Source organism: Bombyx mandarina, chromosome A1 (assembly GCF_030267445.1).
Source record: "Bombyx mandarina strain Sakado chromosome A1, ASM3026744v2".
Taxonomy (NCBI): Eukaryota; Metazoa; Arthropoda; class Insecta; order Lepidoptera; family Bombycidae; genus Bombyx; species Bombyx mandarina.
Window position 1 is genome coordinate 15754989 of NC_143234.1, and position 15002 is coordinate 15769990.

General features: G+C 37.7%; 3 protein-coding genes across 5 annotated transcripts in view; 2 read left to right on the forward strand and 1 right to left on the reverse strand.

The window, feature by feature from the left end:
* LOC114239707 (Carbonic anhydrase-related protein A) overlaps positions 1–15002 on the reverse strand; it is a 172589-nt gene that overhangs the window by 145653 nt on the left and 11934 nt on the right. The window lies entirely within an intron of this gene.
* LOC114239693 (uncharacterized) lies at positions 3638–8977 on the forward strand. Its single transcript, XM_028169996.2, has 5 exons — positions 3638–3834; positions 4908–5121; positions 5896–6035; positions 7477–7605; positions 8115–8977. Exons 1-5 carry the CDS (start codon positions 3744–3746, stop codon positions 8261–8263), a joined length of 723 nt encoding a protein of 240 aa, XP_028025797.2. The 5' UTR covers positions 3638–3743; the 3' UTR covers positions 8264–8977.
* Positions 9117–13138, forward strand: LOC114239679 (fibrohexamerin). The gene is made up of 5 exons (XM_028169969.2): positions 9117–9730; positions 10545–10755; positions 11224–11363; positions 11771–11899; positions 12569–13138. Exons 1-5 carry the CDS (start codon positions 9616–9618, stop codon positions 12709–12711), a joined length of 738 nt encoding a protein of 245 aa, XP_028025770.2. The 5' UTR covers positions 9117–9615; the 3' UTR covers positions 12712–13138.

Consider the following 15002-nt stretch of genomic DNA (forward strand, 5'->3'; position numbering starts at 1 on the left):
CTACCTTAGTAAATTGTATGTATGTAAATTGGTTACATTTCAAACTGAATATTCCTCATCTACAGACATGAGGTAAGACATGAAATCCCAGGCAACATTTCGTTTTAGCTACTATTGAATCTAACTATTTTATTCTATTTATTTATTTATTTCATTTACTTCAGATTTTGCATCCATATTACATTCATGATTGTTTCTTGGAAAAATAGGTAGGGTATTTGGACACACACAAGCGCGGCCTTGCAACATGCCCTACCTACATAAAACAGGTATTAACGGGAAATAAAGTCCCTCCGGCCCCGACTCGTTTCTCATAAAATAACGCTCGTCGTCCGAGCACCATCGATCTGGCACTGCTTAAGATCGTAGCTCTGAGCTTGCGTTTTATCGAAGTAATGTTAGAGCTCAACTCCGACCGCCGAACTGTCGTTATGCAGCTCGGTCGCCCCCACAACCAGATATAGGCACGAGGACCATGGTGGATTGGCAGAAACTGAGCAGCACCAGCCTGGCAGAAGACTCCCCGCTAATCGTGCCTTACAGCTCGGATTCCACTCCGTCCCCCCAGGACACCGTCGAATATATAGATATCTTGACAAACCATTTATCCATCGCAATAGGCAATGCACACCATCAAGTCAATGTGGAAGAGTTCTTCCATCGCATTAGATTGTCCCCCGAGCTCAGGTACCTTCTAAGAGTTAGAAACGCATCAATCTAGGCTTATGATCGATATTCCACCGAATCAAGCCGGATTCGGATGCGTTCTCTAGAGCGGGACGTCAAATCTCGCTTAGACGAAGCTCGAAATACAAGGGAAAGTTATTTAGAAGCACTCGTGCCCTCTCACCAAGCATACTGGCGACTAGCTAAGACCCTCAAATTGAAAACTATCGCCAGTATGCCTCCCCTCGCACGCCCCTCAGCCCATCTGAATGACGATGAAAAGGCAGAGTTACTGGCCGATGCACTGCAAGAGCGCACCACCGCATTGACATTGACATCAACTCAACGAAAAGTTCCACCCTCCCGATACTACTGCCAGTATCTCGTCACCAATTAGGTAGGTAGGTAACAGTAGCTCGATTCCCGCCATAAAAATCTTTGACCAGCCAATACCGTGGGCTTTGAAAGCTAAGTACTTAGGCGTCCCTCTCCACAGGGGGATGACATTCGGGCCCCGCATTAAGCAGTACGCCGAGCCGTGTTCCTACTCGGTCAATGACCACCCCATGATCTGCAAGTGAAGTAAATGGTCCCTTCATAACAAGGTGACACTCTACAACACTTGCATACATTCCGTCATGACCCATGCAAGTGTAGTGTTCGCTCAGGCGGCCCGTACATACATTAACTCTCTCCAGGTCCTCCAATCCCGTTTCTGCAGGAAAGCTGTCGGAGCACCGTGGTATGCGAGGAATTTAGATCTTCACGACGACGTAAATCTAGAACCGATATATAAGTAAGTATCTTAGAGAAGCGTCAGAACGATATTTTGAAAAAGCAGTGCGGCAGGATAGCCCTCTTATCGTGGCCATCGCTAACTACATATCCGACCCAGGTGATGAAGCAAAGTAAAGCCGCTGTCGCCCAAAACATGTCTTGTCGGATCCCTCGGATCCACTTTCGATACTTCAAGCACTGGTCCAGACCCAGATAATGAAACCCAAAGGCTGATAGACAGTCAATTTAATATAAATTTTATGAGACACTAGGTGTTGATCGTGGCTTCGTCCGCGTGGTCAAGAAAAAGTGTCAGTGTAGCTTCCAATGGGAATAAGATGTTTTTTTTTGCATAAGAGGTAGCCTATATCGCTCGTCTGTCCTAATGATTACTATCACTTTTCAAAAATCAAAATTTCAAAATCAAAATCATAACTACAAAAAAATTATGTCAATCTGATTCTCAGTTTCGTCATAAAACAAAGACAAACAAACAACAAACTCATTTTCACATTTATAATATTAAGATTATGGACTTGCAGTCTCGTTTTGTTCCTACACTTGAGATAATATCTATAATTGATTATGCGTCATAGAACATACACATCTGGTTTGATGTATATAAACAAAGATTTAAATATATAGCCTTATTGTTGAGCATGTTGAATCGGTTTGATGCAAATAATAAAATAATAATTCATTTGTCTCAAGTTGGTTAGTGCTGTTCATGAATCCTGCTTAAAAAGTTTTTACTGGTGGTAGGACCTCTTGTGAGTCCGCGCGGGTAGGTACCCCCACCCCGTCTATTTCTGCCGTGAAGCAGTAATGCGTTTCGGTTCGAAGGGTGGGGCAGCCGTTGTAACTATACTTGAGACCTTAGAGTCAAAGCTTATATCACAAGGTTTTTTTTTTCCTACCTATGCTGATAGCCTTGAGACTAACTGACTGACCCTAGCAAGAGCAGTGCTTCGCAGAATCTACCACCGGGTCGGAAACGCGACCCACTGAGAAGATCCGGCGAGAAACTCAGTGGGCTGTGTCTGTGGGATCTCAAGGTGTGTGGCGCATTTATGTCGTAGATGTCTATGGGCTCCGGTAACCACTTAGCACCAGGTGCGCTGTGAGCTCGTCCACCCATCTAAGCAATAAAAAAATATAAAAAAAAAAAAGTGCAACTTTCAGCTTTAACGCGAGATGCACAAAATAAACCAAATTTCCCATCACTAAACATTAAAGACGATGATGATGATGATGATGATTATCATTGGAGATTGTTGGAGATTAAAAAGGAAATAAAGTTATTATTCCAGATTTAGTAACAAAAAAGAGTTTTGGAATTTAAAAAGTGTGTCGAATTTAACGATTTATCGATATTCTAAATTCTGTAGGAAAAGGAATTAAATTGGAAGTTCTATGTTTTGTAAATAAGAATATTATGTAATGCTAACGGACCCGGCGAACTTTGTTCCGCCACACTGTTTGTTTTAAACACGTCAACTTTAAAATTCTACGATAATTAACCATAGAATATATTACGTTTAGCTGTCAGTTCCGTTTTGTTATTCCATATCAGTTGCGTTTTGTTATATCACGTTTTATGTCACGTCCCACGGGAACGTGATAAAAAGTATCCTATGTCCTTCTCCTGGTTCTAAGCTACCTCCTCACCAATTTCCAGCCAAATCAGTTCAGCCATTCTTGAGTTATAAATAGTGTAACTAACACGACTTTCTTTTATACATATATAGATAAAGAGGGAATTCAATTCGAAATGTACAAAAAGGAGTTTTTAGTTCAAAAAGTTTGTGAATTCGAAGTTCCAAATTCTTTAAAAGAGTATTAGAACCTGATCACGTTCTTCTGAATAAGCTATTGATTGTATCCGCAGTTTATTTTATTAACTTCGTGTCTAATGTAACATTAATCTCTTGTCATCAATATTATAAATCTCATTTTTTGGCCCTTATTCGAGTTTTAACTCGAATTCACTTCAACTCACTGTTGAACACAACTCTAGAGTTTGCTGATATCAAACTTGTAGTTAGATTATTTACCCAGATGCGCAAATCGATTCTGCTTTAAATCATAGTTACAGCAACAAAGTCAATATAATATTTAATGTAAACGAGCAATAATATGACAATAAACTCAACACAAAACACCTTCGTAATATCAAGAAAATATTACACAATGCTTTCAATACACAGAAGGAATTATACAAACTAGTTTCTTTTTATAAAAATAATTGTTGTATATGATATAAGGTGGAAAGTTTTCTAGAACGCAGTTAATCTGTTACAATGAGGCTTGTATGGTACTCGTGTCTTGCCCTTTTCGGTTTGATTACAGCTAAAAAATTTGGTTGTGACAAGAATCTGGATCCTGCCGATGGTATGCAGATTTATTTAAATATTGCTTTTTGATTAGACTACGTAATCGATCTCAGAGCACCGGTAGTGTTTAACGATTACGAGAGTCCAGAAATATACATCATAATAATATTATGAAAATCCCCCCCCCCCCCCCGATGATATGAAATGTGAGATCAAAGCCTATATTTTGTTTGAGGCTGTGCTTCTAATCATAAAACATGACTGGTCCGTAACGGAAATAGATACTAGTACCGATTCAGAATCAAATTACAGCCTACAATCAGTCTTTAATTAAAAAATTTAAGCCCATTCATATTTTTTGCGTGATGTATAACAATAACAAAGATCATTTTCGAATCAGATTAGTTCATTTGTTAATGTGGAAATAAATCATTTTTGTAACAAATTAAAAATTAACAAAATCCACTTTAGAGAAATCAAAATTTAAATGAGTGAGTTTAAATGATTAAAATAAAACAATTTTAATGAGCAATATAACAACAATAGCTTTGTGATGTGATAGTAAAGCATTTGTTTATAAAAATATTCTTCTCCTTACCCTCATCTCTCACTTTATAGAGTCGGCGTCGCATGCCACTTCCTCGCATTATACTAAATAAGAATTTGGTATTAGTTTTAAGACTGGCCATTACTTTTTTGGGTTATATTGCCAGCAGTATATCAATTGTAACATGTCGTAGAGATACCATTTTGGGTAATTCTCTTTGTGTCTCTTTTACTTCATCGGTTTTTCGTTCTATAATTTCGTTTTCGTATTTTTTTTTTATATTTTCATCATATTATGCTTCTTTATAAAAATTGTTTTCAATTATTCGATCAATATCTGTTAATTGTGCTCTAGCCTCAGAGACCAATGAATAATTTTACGAAATGATAACTTATTAATGATGGAGTCAAATATGGTGGGCAGCGGCTTGGCTCTGCCCCTGGAATTGCTGACGTCCATGAGTGACGGTGACCAAAGTGGGCCGTATGCTCGTCTGCCTACAATGGCAATAAAAAAAATATAAAAAAAAAACAAAAAAAATATATTTTAGTAATTAACGAAATTATATAATATATTACTTTCAGATCCGAAAAACATCGAAAGACCTTGTCCGAATTTCGACTTAGACTGTATTCGAGAATATTTCTCGAGTAATTCAAAATGTCAAATAGCACGGGAGCCAGTACCGGATCCACTGTTTCTCAACCATTACAGATTAAACATAGCAAATTCTAATATAACTATGGAACTCAATAATGTAGAAGTCGGAGGTCTTAATGGAAATATTGTTGAGTTTTAGTAAGTAATCTTCAATGCGATATTACGTCTTAGTTTTTTTATCTTTTTCTTCTTCTTCTTATTAACCCACAGAGGTCCACTGCTGGACATAGCCCCCCCCAAGCCTCGCCACAAAGACCGGTCTTGCGCTGCCTGCATCCAGCGGAGTTTTTTTATACATTAATTAATTAAAATAGATGGAACGACCACTTACCAAACATCGCTGGGTCACATTGGACGCAAGCAAACTGGCCGCACTGGACATCAAGTGGAGAGGCCTATGTTCAGGGGGTTCAGGGGGTGCACTCGAAGAGACCTACACCCAGCATTGGGTGGACACGGGTTGAAAAAGAGAGACGAGAGATGTTCAGCAGTGGACTTGGAAATTCTGTGATGATGATGATGATGATGAATTAAAATAGAGCAACCTCTCGAACGGGCGAAAACTACACATCTCAAAATTGGGGTCAATTAGATGTGACCCGAGATTTTACCTACGTTTATTTTTAATTCATTAAGAATGAACCATATTATATTCTTTGGTACTATTAGTCGATCTACTGATTTGTGGTATGTAATCACGAACCTCCAAATACGGTTCTTTATTTATTATAACGGATATATCCGACGTTGCTTTGGTCACAATTGAAGTGTCCTGTATGCTATTTCAAATAATTAAGCGTAAATTAATTCAAATTTGTCATCTTGCGTAACTGTGTCAAAAATGTCCAAAAAAAAATTTTCACATTTTAAATATTGGTTTAGGTTAAAATCATTATGATTGGCTTTTTGCAGCATAAACAAAGAAACTCAGAAACTGGTGTTGGTAATAGAAGTGGACTCTGTAAGATTGGAATCGATACAAGTAACATTCAAGTACAATAGAAAGGGTAAAGAGCCCATTGTGAGAAGTGATAATGCCACGTGTGATTACGGTAAATACTCCAATTCATCTCGAGATTAAAGTTTAAAGTCATTGGATATATACTTTATTGATCACAACTATTTCCTATTCGCAAAAAGAATACGAATGTTTAAGTTTTATTCTAGTACCAGTATTCTCAGATCAAGGAGTTAAAGGCATTGGCCACGATAGCACAAATAGAAGCAGACGAAGCGAATATCTTTATTATGGTATATCGTTGACTGTACTGTTTTAATGAATTCACTAATAAACTATATACTGGCGTCATCAATGACGATTCAAAAACATAGGCAGCCGTTATACAATTGAAACTATTATCCCATATGTCGCGGTGTTTTGCGGCAACCATTGTTGGGGAGGGGACCGGTTCAATGCTCATCCCTAAGGGGATGGGGGCCAATACCCTCGTGGTAAAAAGCTGCACTTAGTACAGTAGCGGTCCCTAAAAGGGGCCACCATTAAGGAATAAACAAGGGGAAGGATGTGGGAGGCGGGGTTGATTGAAACTCAGTCCCAAAAGAGGTAGTTCAATGTTACCTCAGGTCCCAGAGCTGTCGAGAATCATTTAGCTTTGCACCATTATCGAAAGGCTTGAGAGCTCCGGTGACAGCGTCTTAACATCAGATAGTCTCGTATGCAGCTGGGCAATATTGCGAAAGTACTCGTGGGGTCCGTTTTTGGCTCGCTCGTACGTATTACGAATGAGCCTATTCACGAAAGCCACCAGATCCTGATTCCGGGTGATGATATAATTCCTGACTTACTGCCCGGCCTCGACTATAGTGCGGAGGGGAAGATTCTACTGGGCCTATAACCTCGCTCACTGAGACGGCGGCAAGAGATAATACCAGGTGACAGCAGAGACTGAAAGAAGAGACTGAGTTTCTTAGGAACAACTTTAATATGGACCGGACCGTAGAGAAGTATTACAGTCTTTCCCACATTGACCGCGACTATTTATCGGTCCAGCCACTGAGGTAGAATATTTAATAGCCTCTGCTTTCTCACAATGGTGATAGAAGGGAATGGAAAGGACAAAAACTAAGTTGAGTCGTCTGCAAACAAGGCGAGCTCTACGACTTCCTACCACTTCCGAAGGTGCCCCTTTATTTATTTATTTATTTATTTATTTATACTTTATGCACAAAACAAAACTTGTACACAGGCGGACTTAATGCCATGGGCATTCTCTTCCAGTCGACCATAGGGTGGTGCAGAGATAATGCATGGTAGGTGCATTATCTCTGCATGTAATTGTGGTGCGGATGTCGTTGGTTTAGAGAGGGCATATAGGAGGGGTGATAGTACACTCCACTGAGGATCCCCTGCTGATATCAAGAATTTGTAAGGGAATTTACATTTAAGAACGCTTATAAATACCCTCAGATTGAAGTTTCACAAATTTAATTACTTTTCTTTGTAATTAATTGTTTTTCACCATCTAATTTCAGGACCTATGAGTTTTACTGTGGTGTTTCCGAGCATCTGCGATCTTGATTTGAACAACGCCGAAGTTTTCACGTACATTGAGGATTGTAACACGAAATACACAATGGGAATAGGTCTATATTCCAGTTTGGGTAAGAATTGTACTGATTCTTTCGATTCGATTCACTTCAATTGGATTTATCGTTGGCTCAGCACTCGTAACTCATTACGATGCGAGTGTGCCAGTTTTGAAATCCCTAAAACAGCTATCATTTTTTTAAATAAAGTACATACATACCTTACACCTATTCACGGACGACTTTCACGATTAATAAAATACGTACACAGAAAAATACTGGTGGTAGGACCTCTTGTGAGTCCGCACGGGTAGGTACCACCATCCTGCCCACCCTGCCCTTACTGGAGCCCATCCTTGAGATATAAGTTATAAGGTCTCACTATAGTTACAACGGCTGCCCCAACCTTCAAACCGAAACGCATTACTGCTTCATTTCAGAAATAGGCAGAGTGGTGGTACTCAACCGCGCGGACTCACAAGAGGTCCTACCACCAGTATACTATTAACTATTATTATGAACTATTACTATCAAACCTACCGATAAAGGGCCGAAGTAAAGAGCTCTTAAATTTGTTGTTCCAGATCGTGTAGCCGAAAGAGAGTATCAGAAACTGATAGCTTCTATGCCAGGTGCCGTTCTAGAAAGTTTTGTCACGGAAGGAAAAATTTTCATGGACCATTACATACAATACAATATCTGCAACTTTGGTTTAGAATTAGGCTGTGAATAAATTAATAATTTATACATGAAATGAATGAAATCTACTGTTACGGTTTAATCTCGCGTTAATTATTTTTATTTTGTTGTTCCCGATTTTCCCGATCGATGTAATTTTATTATTACTAGTGGTCCCGCAGTAGTCGAAATTCGACTATAATAAATTGAAATTATAAGTTTAAACATTATTATAATAATAATTATAATAATAATGTTTTTATTTCAAGTATCCATGACTCATATAAATTGTTAATAAAACTTAGACCTATGTTAGTAGTTATATTTACATCACAATGAATTACTGTGGTAACATCCCATGGGAGATGGCACCACAGCGACCCATGTATATACAGTCCAGCCTGCTTGTGATCATGCTCAGGATACTGTTGGAGCTGGCCCTCACTCTGTTTACCAGAGATGCACACCTCTTACGCATGGTAGCGTAAAAACAATCTATGTGCGCGTCTGCAAACATCCCTGATGCGCTACAAAAGCGGGGCAGCACCACCAGCACCCTAAACTAAAGTTTTTATTGTCAAGCACTATTAAAATTAGACAATATAATCACCGTGTTCGCCAAAACTGCACTATAGATAAATTATATTAAAGACAAAAAATATTAATCTATTCTCAATTCGAACACAGACATGACAAAAGTTTGACAATTGACAGTAAACAAAAAGTATATTTTTATGTATGTGTTGTGTCGAATACATGATAGTGTGTGTAATGCTTTTTTTATTGATTTAATGTGTTTTCTATGCTAATTAAAAAAAAAAAGTTAGCATTAATGCGTTAAGATGTGTATGGGCTCCAGTAACCACTTAACACCAGGTGGGCTGTGAGCTCGTCCATCCATCTAAGCAATAAATAAAAAAACCCAAGCGTCTTTGAAAACTAAATTAGTAGAACAATTCTCTTTTAAGCACATGAGTGTGTTTTTTCCCCTACCTAATCTCTGAAGCCTAAGGGGCTATTCCAGCTATGATTGGACTGATAGGTGAGCTTACGGGCTCAACCTGAGAGTATTTGCCAACACTAGCCCCAGAAAGAGCAGCGCTTCGCCGAATCTACCACCGGATCGAAATGCAATCCACTGAGAAGATCCGGCGAGAAACTCAATGGGTTGTGTCTATGGGCTAGATTGCACGTCGTCTAAGTCGATTAAGTAATTAGAGTCAATACAATTGATCATGGATGTAATAAAGTGTAATTAATTTATAAATTCGACTCTGCAACCCAGTCCTTAGCGGTCGGAACTGAATAAAAAGTTATAAACGATTCAGTAATTAACTGCTCGTAATGTTCATACGCCACGCGATAATTGAGGTATAAAAGAGACTTCAAAAGGAAATATACGTTCAAATGCTAATAAAGATGTTAATCTATTGGTTCTCTATCGCATTGCTTGTTCAATGTGAATGCTTCAATATTGAAAACGATGTTGAGGCTTCGAATATAGCTGCCGTTCAATATAATGGTATGAGTCTGTTTTTTTTTAGTTTTTTTTAGAATTAAAAAACATATATGTTTATTGCATGAATATGGATGAGCTTGCAACTGATCTGGTACTAAAGAAAGTGTAGCATAAGTAGTAGAGTGGCTACCGGAGACCATACGGATCCAACGCAAATGCCATCATCAGCCATGAGACATGAGGTCGATGTCTCAATTCTACTCTCAATTAAAGCTGGACTTAGTTTCTTCTGGAAAAGGACCACGGTACTCTGCTTTTAAACAATAAGGCCACCAATTGTTATGGAAATTTATATAATTTTAAAGTCTTTAATTTTTTTATGTGGTTGTGGTAATTTCACAGAGTTACTCCATTATTCTAATATCTAACATTCACTTATTAGTTGGTAGTTCATAAAACGCAAAACCGTTATGTAATTTAAATTTTGCGATACATTGCCAGTGTCAACGTAAAAATGTACCGTATGTAAAAAAATCGTGCTTTTGTGTGATTAAGACTGCGTAATGTATGACTAAGAATTAAGTTACTCACATGACAGTGGGCAGTCGAGTTTACATCTATGTCTATTTGACGATAATGCTTAATACTAGTTAAACAGAAAGAAATAGAGAACCTTAGAGGAAGAGGTAGACCTAAGAAGAAATGGATGGATTGCGTGAAAGACGATATGTGTAAGAGGGGAGTGAGCGAAGAAATGATACACTATAGAGAAGTATGGAAGGAGAAAACACGTTGTGCTGACTCCATGTAACTGGGAGAAGGGCAGGAGAACGAGGATGATGTTCAATACTAGTTAAAGTTAACTTATCGATTTCAGATCATCAAAAAATAAGATCCTGTCCCCATTTCGATTTGAACTGTATAAGGGCTTACTTCAAACAACACTCATCATGCGTGGTTTCGCACGGACCAGTGCCAGATCCTCTGAAGCTAAAAAATATCATTTTTTATTTACCGCACGCTAACATGTCTTTCGTTCTACGTAATTCTAACGTCGGTGGGCTTAATGGAAAAGTTGTTGAGTTTTAGTAAGTATTTTAGTTATTTTAGTTCTAAATACTTTAGTAAGTATAAATACTTTAGTAAGTATTTAGAACATGGACAATTTTTGCACTATTTCGTAGATATCTGATATTGTCAAAAATGTATCTCTTTAAAACAGATAACCAACTAAATTAAATATGCAATTTCGAAAAGGGCACATCTCTGAAAATGTAAAATGTTCAAGAAATGAAAAAATCTGACTATTTTCTAAAGCAGTGTATAATTTTAAATATTAACTTTTGAGATATATTTTAGTGTTAATTAGCAATTGAAAATTACTGGAATTATTATAACGTGGGTGTAGGTAAGCCTCAAAACTACATGTATATGCAAAAACGTATTTGACAAAATATGCGACATGTGCCCTTTTCGAAATTGCATATTCAATTATAATTATCATCATATTGATCTTAATTTTTGTCGTTGAATAAAAGAAACATTTTCTTTTATAGCATAAACAAGAAAACTCACAAATTAGTGCTCGCTGCAGAAATGAAGGAAGTCACACTGGAATCTTCGCAAATGATAGCTAAGTACAGTCGAAAGGCAAAAGAACCAATAGAACTAAATGACGGAGTTTCGGGAAATTATGGTAGAAATTATCAATTTTTCATTTTAAATTTAATGTGTAGTAAGCAATAGCTATATTGCACACAAAATGGTATATTTGATACAGCTCGTCTAACAAGGCAAGGTTCATGGCCTGTCCCATCTGATGCACAGACCTACAAAGCGAATGTTACTACTTACCTCGAAATATAAAGATGGAACCGTCTTTAAATCACATCAAAATGTAGCCCCAGCCTAGCATCTTTATATCCCATAACCATTCTCATCCGTGATTTTTGGTCTACCATGAGTCCATGACCTACCTACCTTCTTCAAATCTCCAATTATCTTAATGGGCTTTCGTAACATGTCCATTCTGCACTTAAACCGCTCCCGGGATAAGTTTAAATTATTAATTACCATGATGATTAACATTTGTAACCGTTTTAGGAACAATCACATTCACAGCCGTATTCCCCGATATGACAAATCTATATTTAGCGGAAGCTGAAACCAACAGTTACATTGAGGACAGCAACATGAAATACTACATCGGTCCTAAAATGAGCACTAGTGCGGGTAAACAATTAATCATACGTTTTATCTTTCTTGATACTCTAATATTTTCACAGGCTTACGTTTGTAGATAAGACATAGAAAGATTCACAAGTCATCGGTGAACGAATAGAAATATCATTTATTTTCTTGAATAATTTTCTTAAGTCAAAATCAGAAAATTATGATGTACCTAAATAATGAACAGGTTTGTTTAAAAAAAATACTAATGTTGAACTTGAAAAAATAGCAGCCCTGTAAATCAACAATTGCGGCCACTTATTCTCGTTTAGGCTAGAATAATCACGTTATTTAATATTAATTCACAATTCCAGATTTTAGAATCCTTTACATTTTAAATAGTAAATTAGCAATTTCCTTGTTATTTTTATACATATGGTAAGGGGTGCTTCAAAATAATTCTGAAGAAACATGACCGGATTTAGGAATGAAGAAAATAACATTCACTGTCTTGGAATAATGGTGGTGGTGCCGGACCCCATTGCTTTGCGTTATAACTAGTTTCGGATAGTAGTATTAGACCAAGGGGGCTTACAACATGCACTGCCATTAATTAATACGCTCGATATTCCAGCAGTGTCATGCAAGCCTCATGAGATGTTTGGTTATCGATTGTAGCCTACGTAGATCTATGTGGTCATCTTCTTAATTAAAATAAATATTCATTTGCAGAAGTCGCAGTTTCGGATTCATTTGACAGGGTGCGAAAAAATCTGGGTCTAGATCTTCAAGAAGGCTTCGTGTTTCTAGGACCGATATTTATGGCGAATTTCATACAGTACAACATTTGTGATTTCGGCATCAAATACACATAGTCAAGTTGATGATAGTTTTTTTTTTCTGTCTTTGAAAAGCAAAATACATTAATTTTCTTTGTATCTTTATCATACTCTTATTAGCATGACCAACCTTCATCTATGCGACAGAATCTCTCAATGGAATTTTCATTTACTACTTTTACTACTACTTCCACAGAGATCAAAGACCGCTGATGATACAATTAGTTTATTATATTACTTTAGCTCAAAACACAGATCAGAATTATTAGAATACTTTAAAGTTTTCGTGGTCAAGGTCAACGTCGAGATTAAACCGCAAAAGCGGTTTTCATTCTGTCTACGACTCCCAAATACGGAAAGAAATGTAATACTATAATGTTAAAATTGATATTAACTCACAATAACTTACACTTATTGTTAATATTGTAAAAAAATAAAATAAAATTTATTAATGAAAATAAAACTACTTTTATTATTCTACGATACCAGTATGTGATTAGTAAAATTTTTTTTTTTTTTAGTTGGTTTAGTTAAATTGGTGGACGAATCCTGATGTTCAGTGATAACCGGGCCCATAGACATCTACAACGAAAATGCCGCTACAAACCTGGAGACATGAGTGGTACGGTCTCCATTTTTACACTACGACTATTTTCTTTAGAGACTGTTCGTAAGTGTCGCCGCACACGGGCCACCAGCCAAAACCACAAAACGCACCCACCGACATATTTCCTGTAGTTTTCATACATTGTGCATTGAATTGCCGCACGCTGTAGACGCCGGTGGTCGCCACAAATTGCCACTGCTCGCCTCTAGTGGTCGGTTTGGTCACAATACTCCAGAGTCCATTATAATAATGCAAGCACGCGTTAAAAAAAGTAGCAGTCACCGACCGCAAGTGTCCAACATGGGCCACAAGTGGCTGTCACGCGCGTTAGCTTCTTTTGTAGCCACTTCTAGCTTCAAATGGCGGCGATTGTGGATGTGGCTAGTGGCCCGTCTGCAGCGACCCTTAGACTGGTCACAAAAACAGTACTTCAGATACCATAATTAACGAATTTACAACTCATTTTAGGAGGTAACTCATTTAGGTTCACTGAGCGGGTGAAATTGTTCGGTAGACCCACGATCTAAATGAAAAATATACTTCGGAACTTGTATATACGCAAACATATCTTGAAAATGTCGTTAAAGAGAGATTCAGGCGTGTGTCAAATATCTTGTGTTCTTTAAATATAGCTACCCTACTACCTATGCTACATAATTATGGCGATAATTGGAATTTAAATTTAAAGGAATAATTATTGTGTGAGCGAGATGCAAATAAATTTATAACACGCGGTTTCAGGCAAAGGAGAGGTTTTTCTTCCTATTCGTACACTCTTGACAGAGTGGTCGTGGTCATGCATCAGTCAAATACGACCTGCTCATGACTCTCGTGGGAAATTAGTGCAGTGGTTTCCCGTTGCCTTCTGCACCAGCATTTTAGGGGTATTTGATCCCCAAGGCTTTTGACGCCTCTTCCGTAAAACATTGTATTGTAGAGATCTTTACTATGATTTAAGGTTTGAGCCCGTCTCACCTACCGAAAGCTGAAGTCAGCGTCTAAATGCTGTGATATCGTCATCTCGTAGCTACTGCTAACTATACCCCTGACCCGGCTCCCACAGCAGCGATCCACTGTCGACGGTACACATTCCCATGGACCCTCTTTCGGTGCTTTAGAAGGCAACTAGTACTAATACTATATAGTGTTATGTCCTATGGCATTTTGCTATGAGGCAATGCTGCCGATGTCGAAACGATTTTCATCCTGCAGAAGAGGGCTATTCGTGCTATTTATAATATGCACCCGAGGGAATCATTGAGGGACAAGTTTAAGGAAATCAAAATTCTAACTTTAGCGTCCCAATACATTTTTGAAAATTTATTGTACGTGCGTAAAAACATTGAAGAATTCCCCAGAGTCTGCGATTTGCACAATGTGAACACTAGGAACAAACATAGGCTTGCGTTGCCGGCGGCTCGAATTAAGAAAATAAGCAACTCTTTTAGAGGGCTGGGTGTACAACTTTTCAACAAGATACCACTAAACGTTAAATTACTACCTGTTCATAGATTTAAGAAAACTGTTAAGGAACGTTTGTGCAACAAGGCATATTATAAAGTTAAGGATTATTTACTAGCTGGCACTACGTGGGAATGAGGCGCTCGCTCCTGGCCTTTTCATTTTTCATTATTATTATTATTTTTTAATTGTATTTTTTGACTTGTTTTTTCTTTTATTGTAAATATTTTTATTTATTTAAAAAAAAGAAAATAATTGA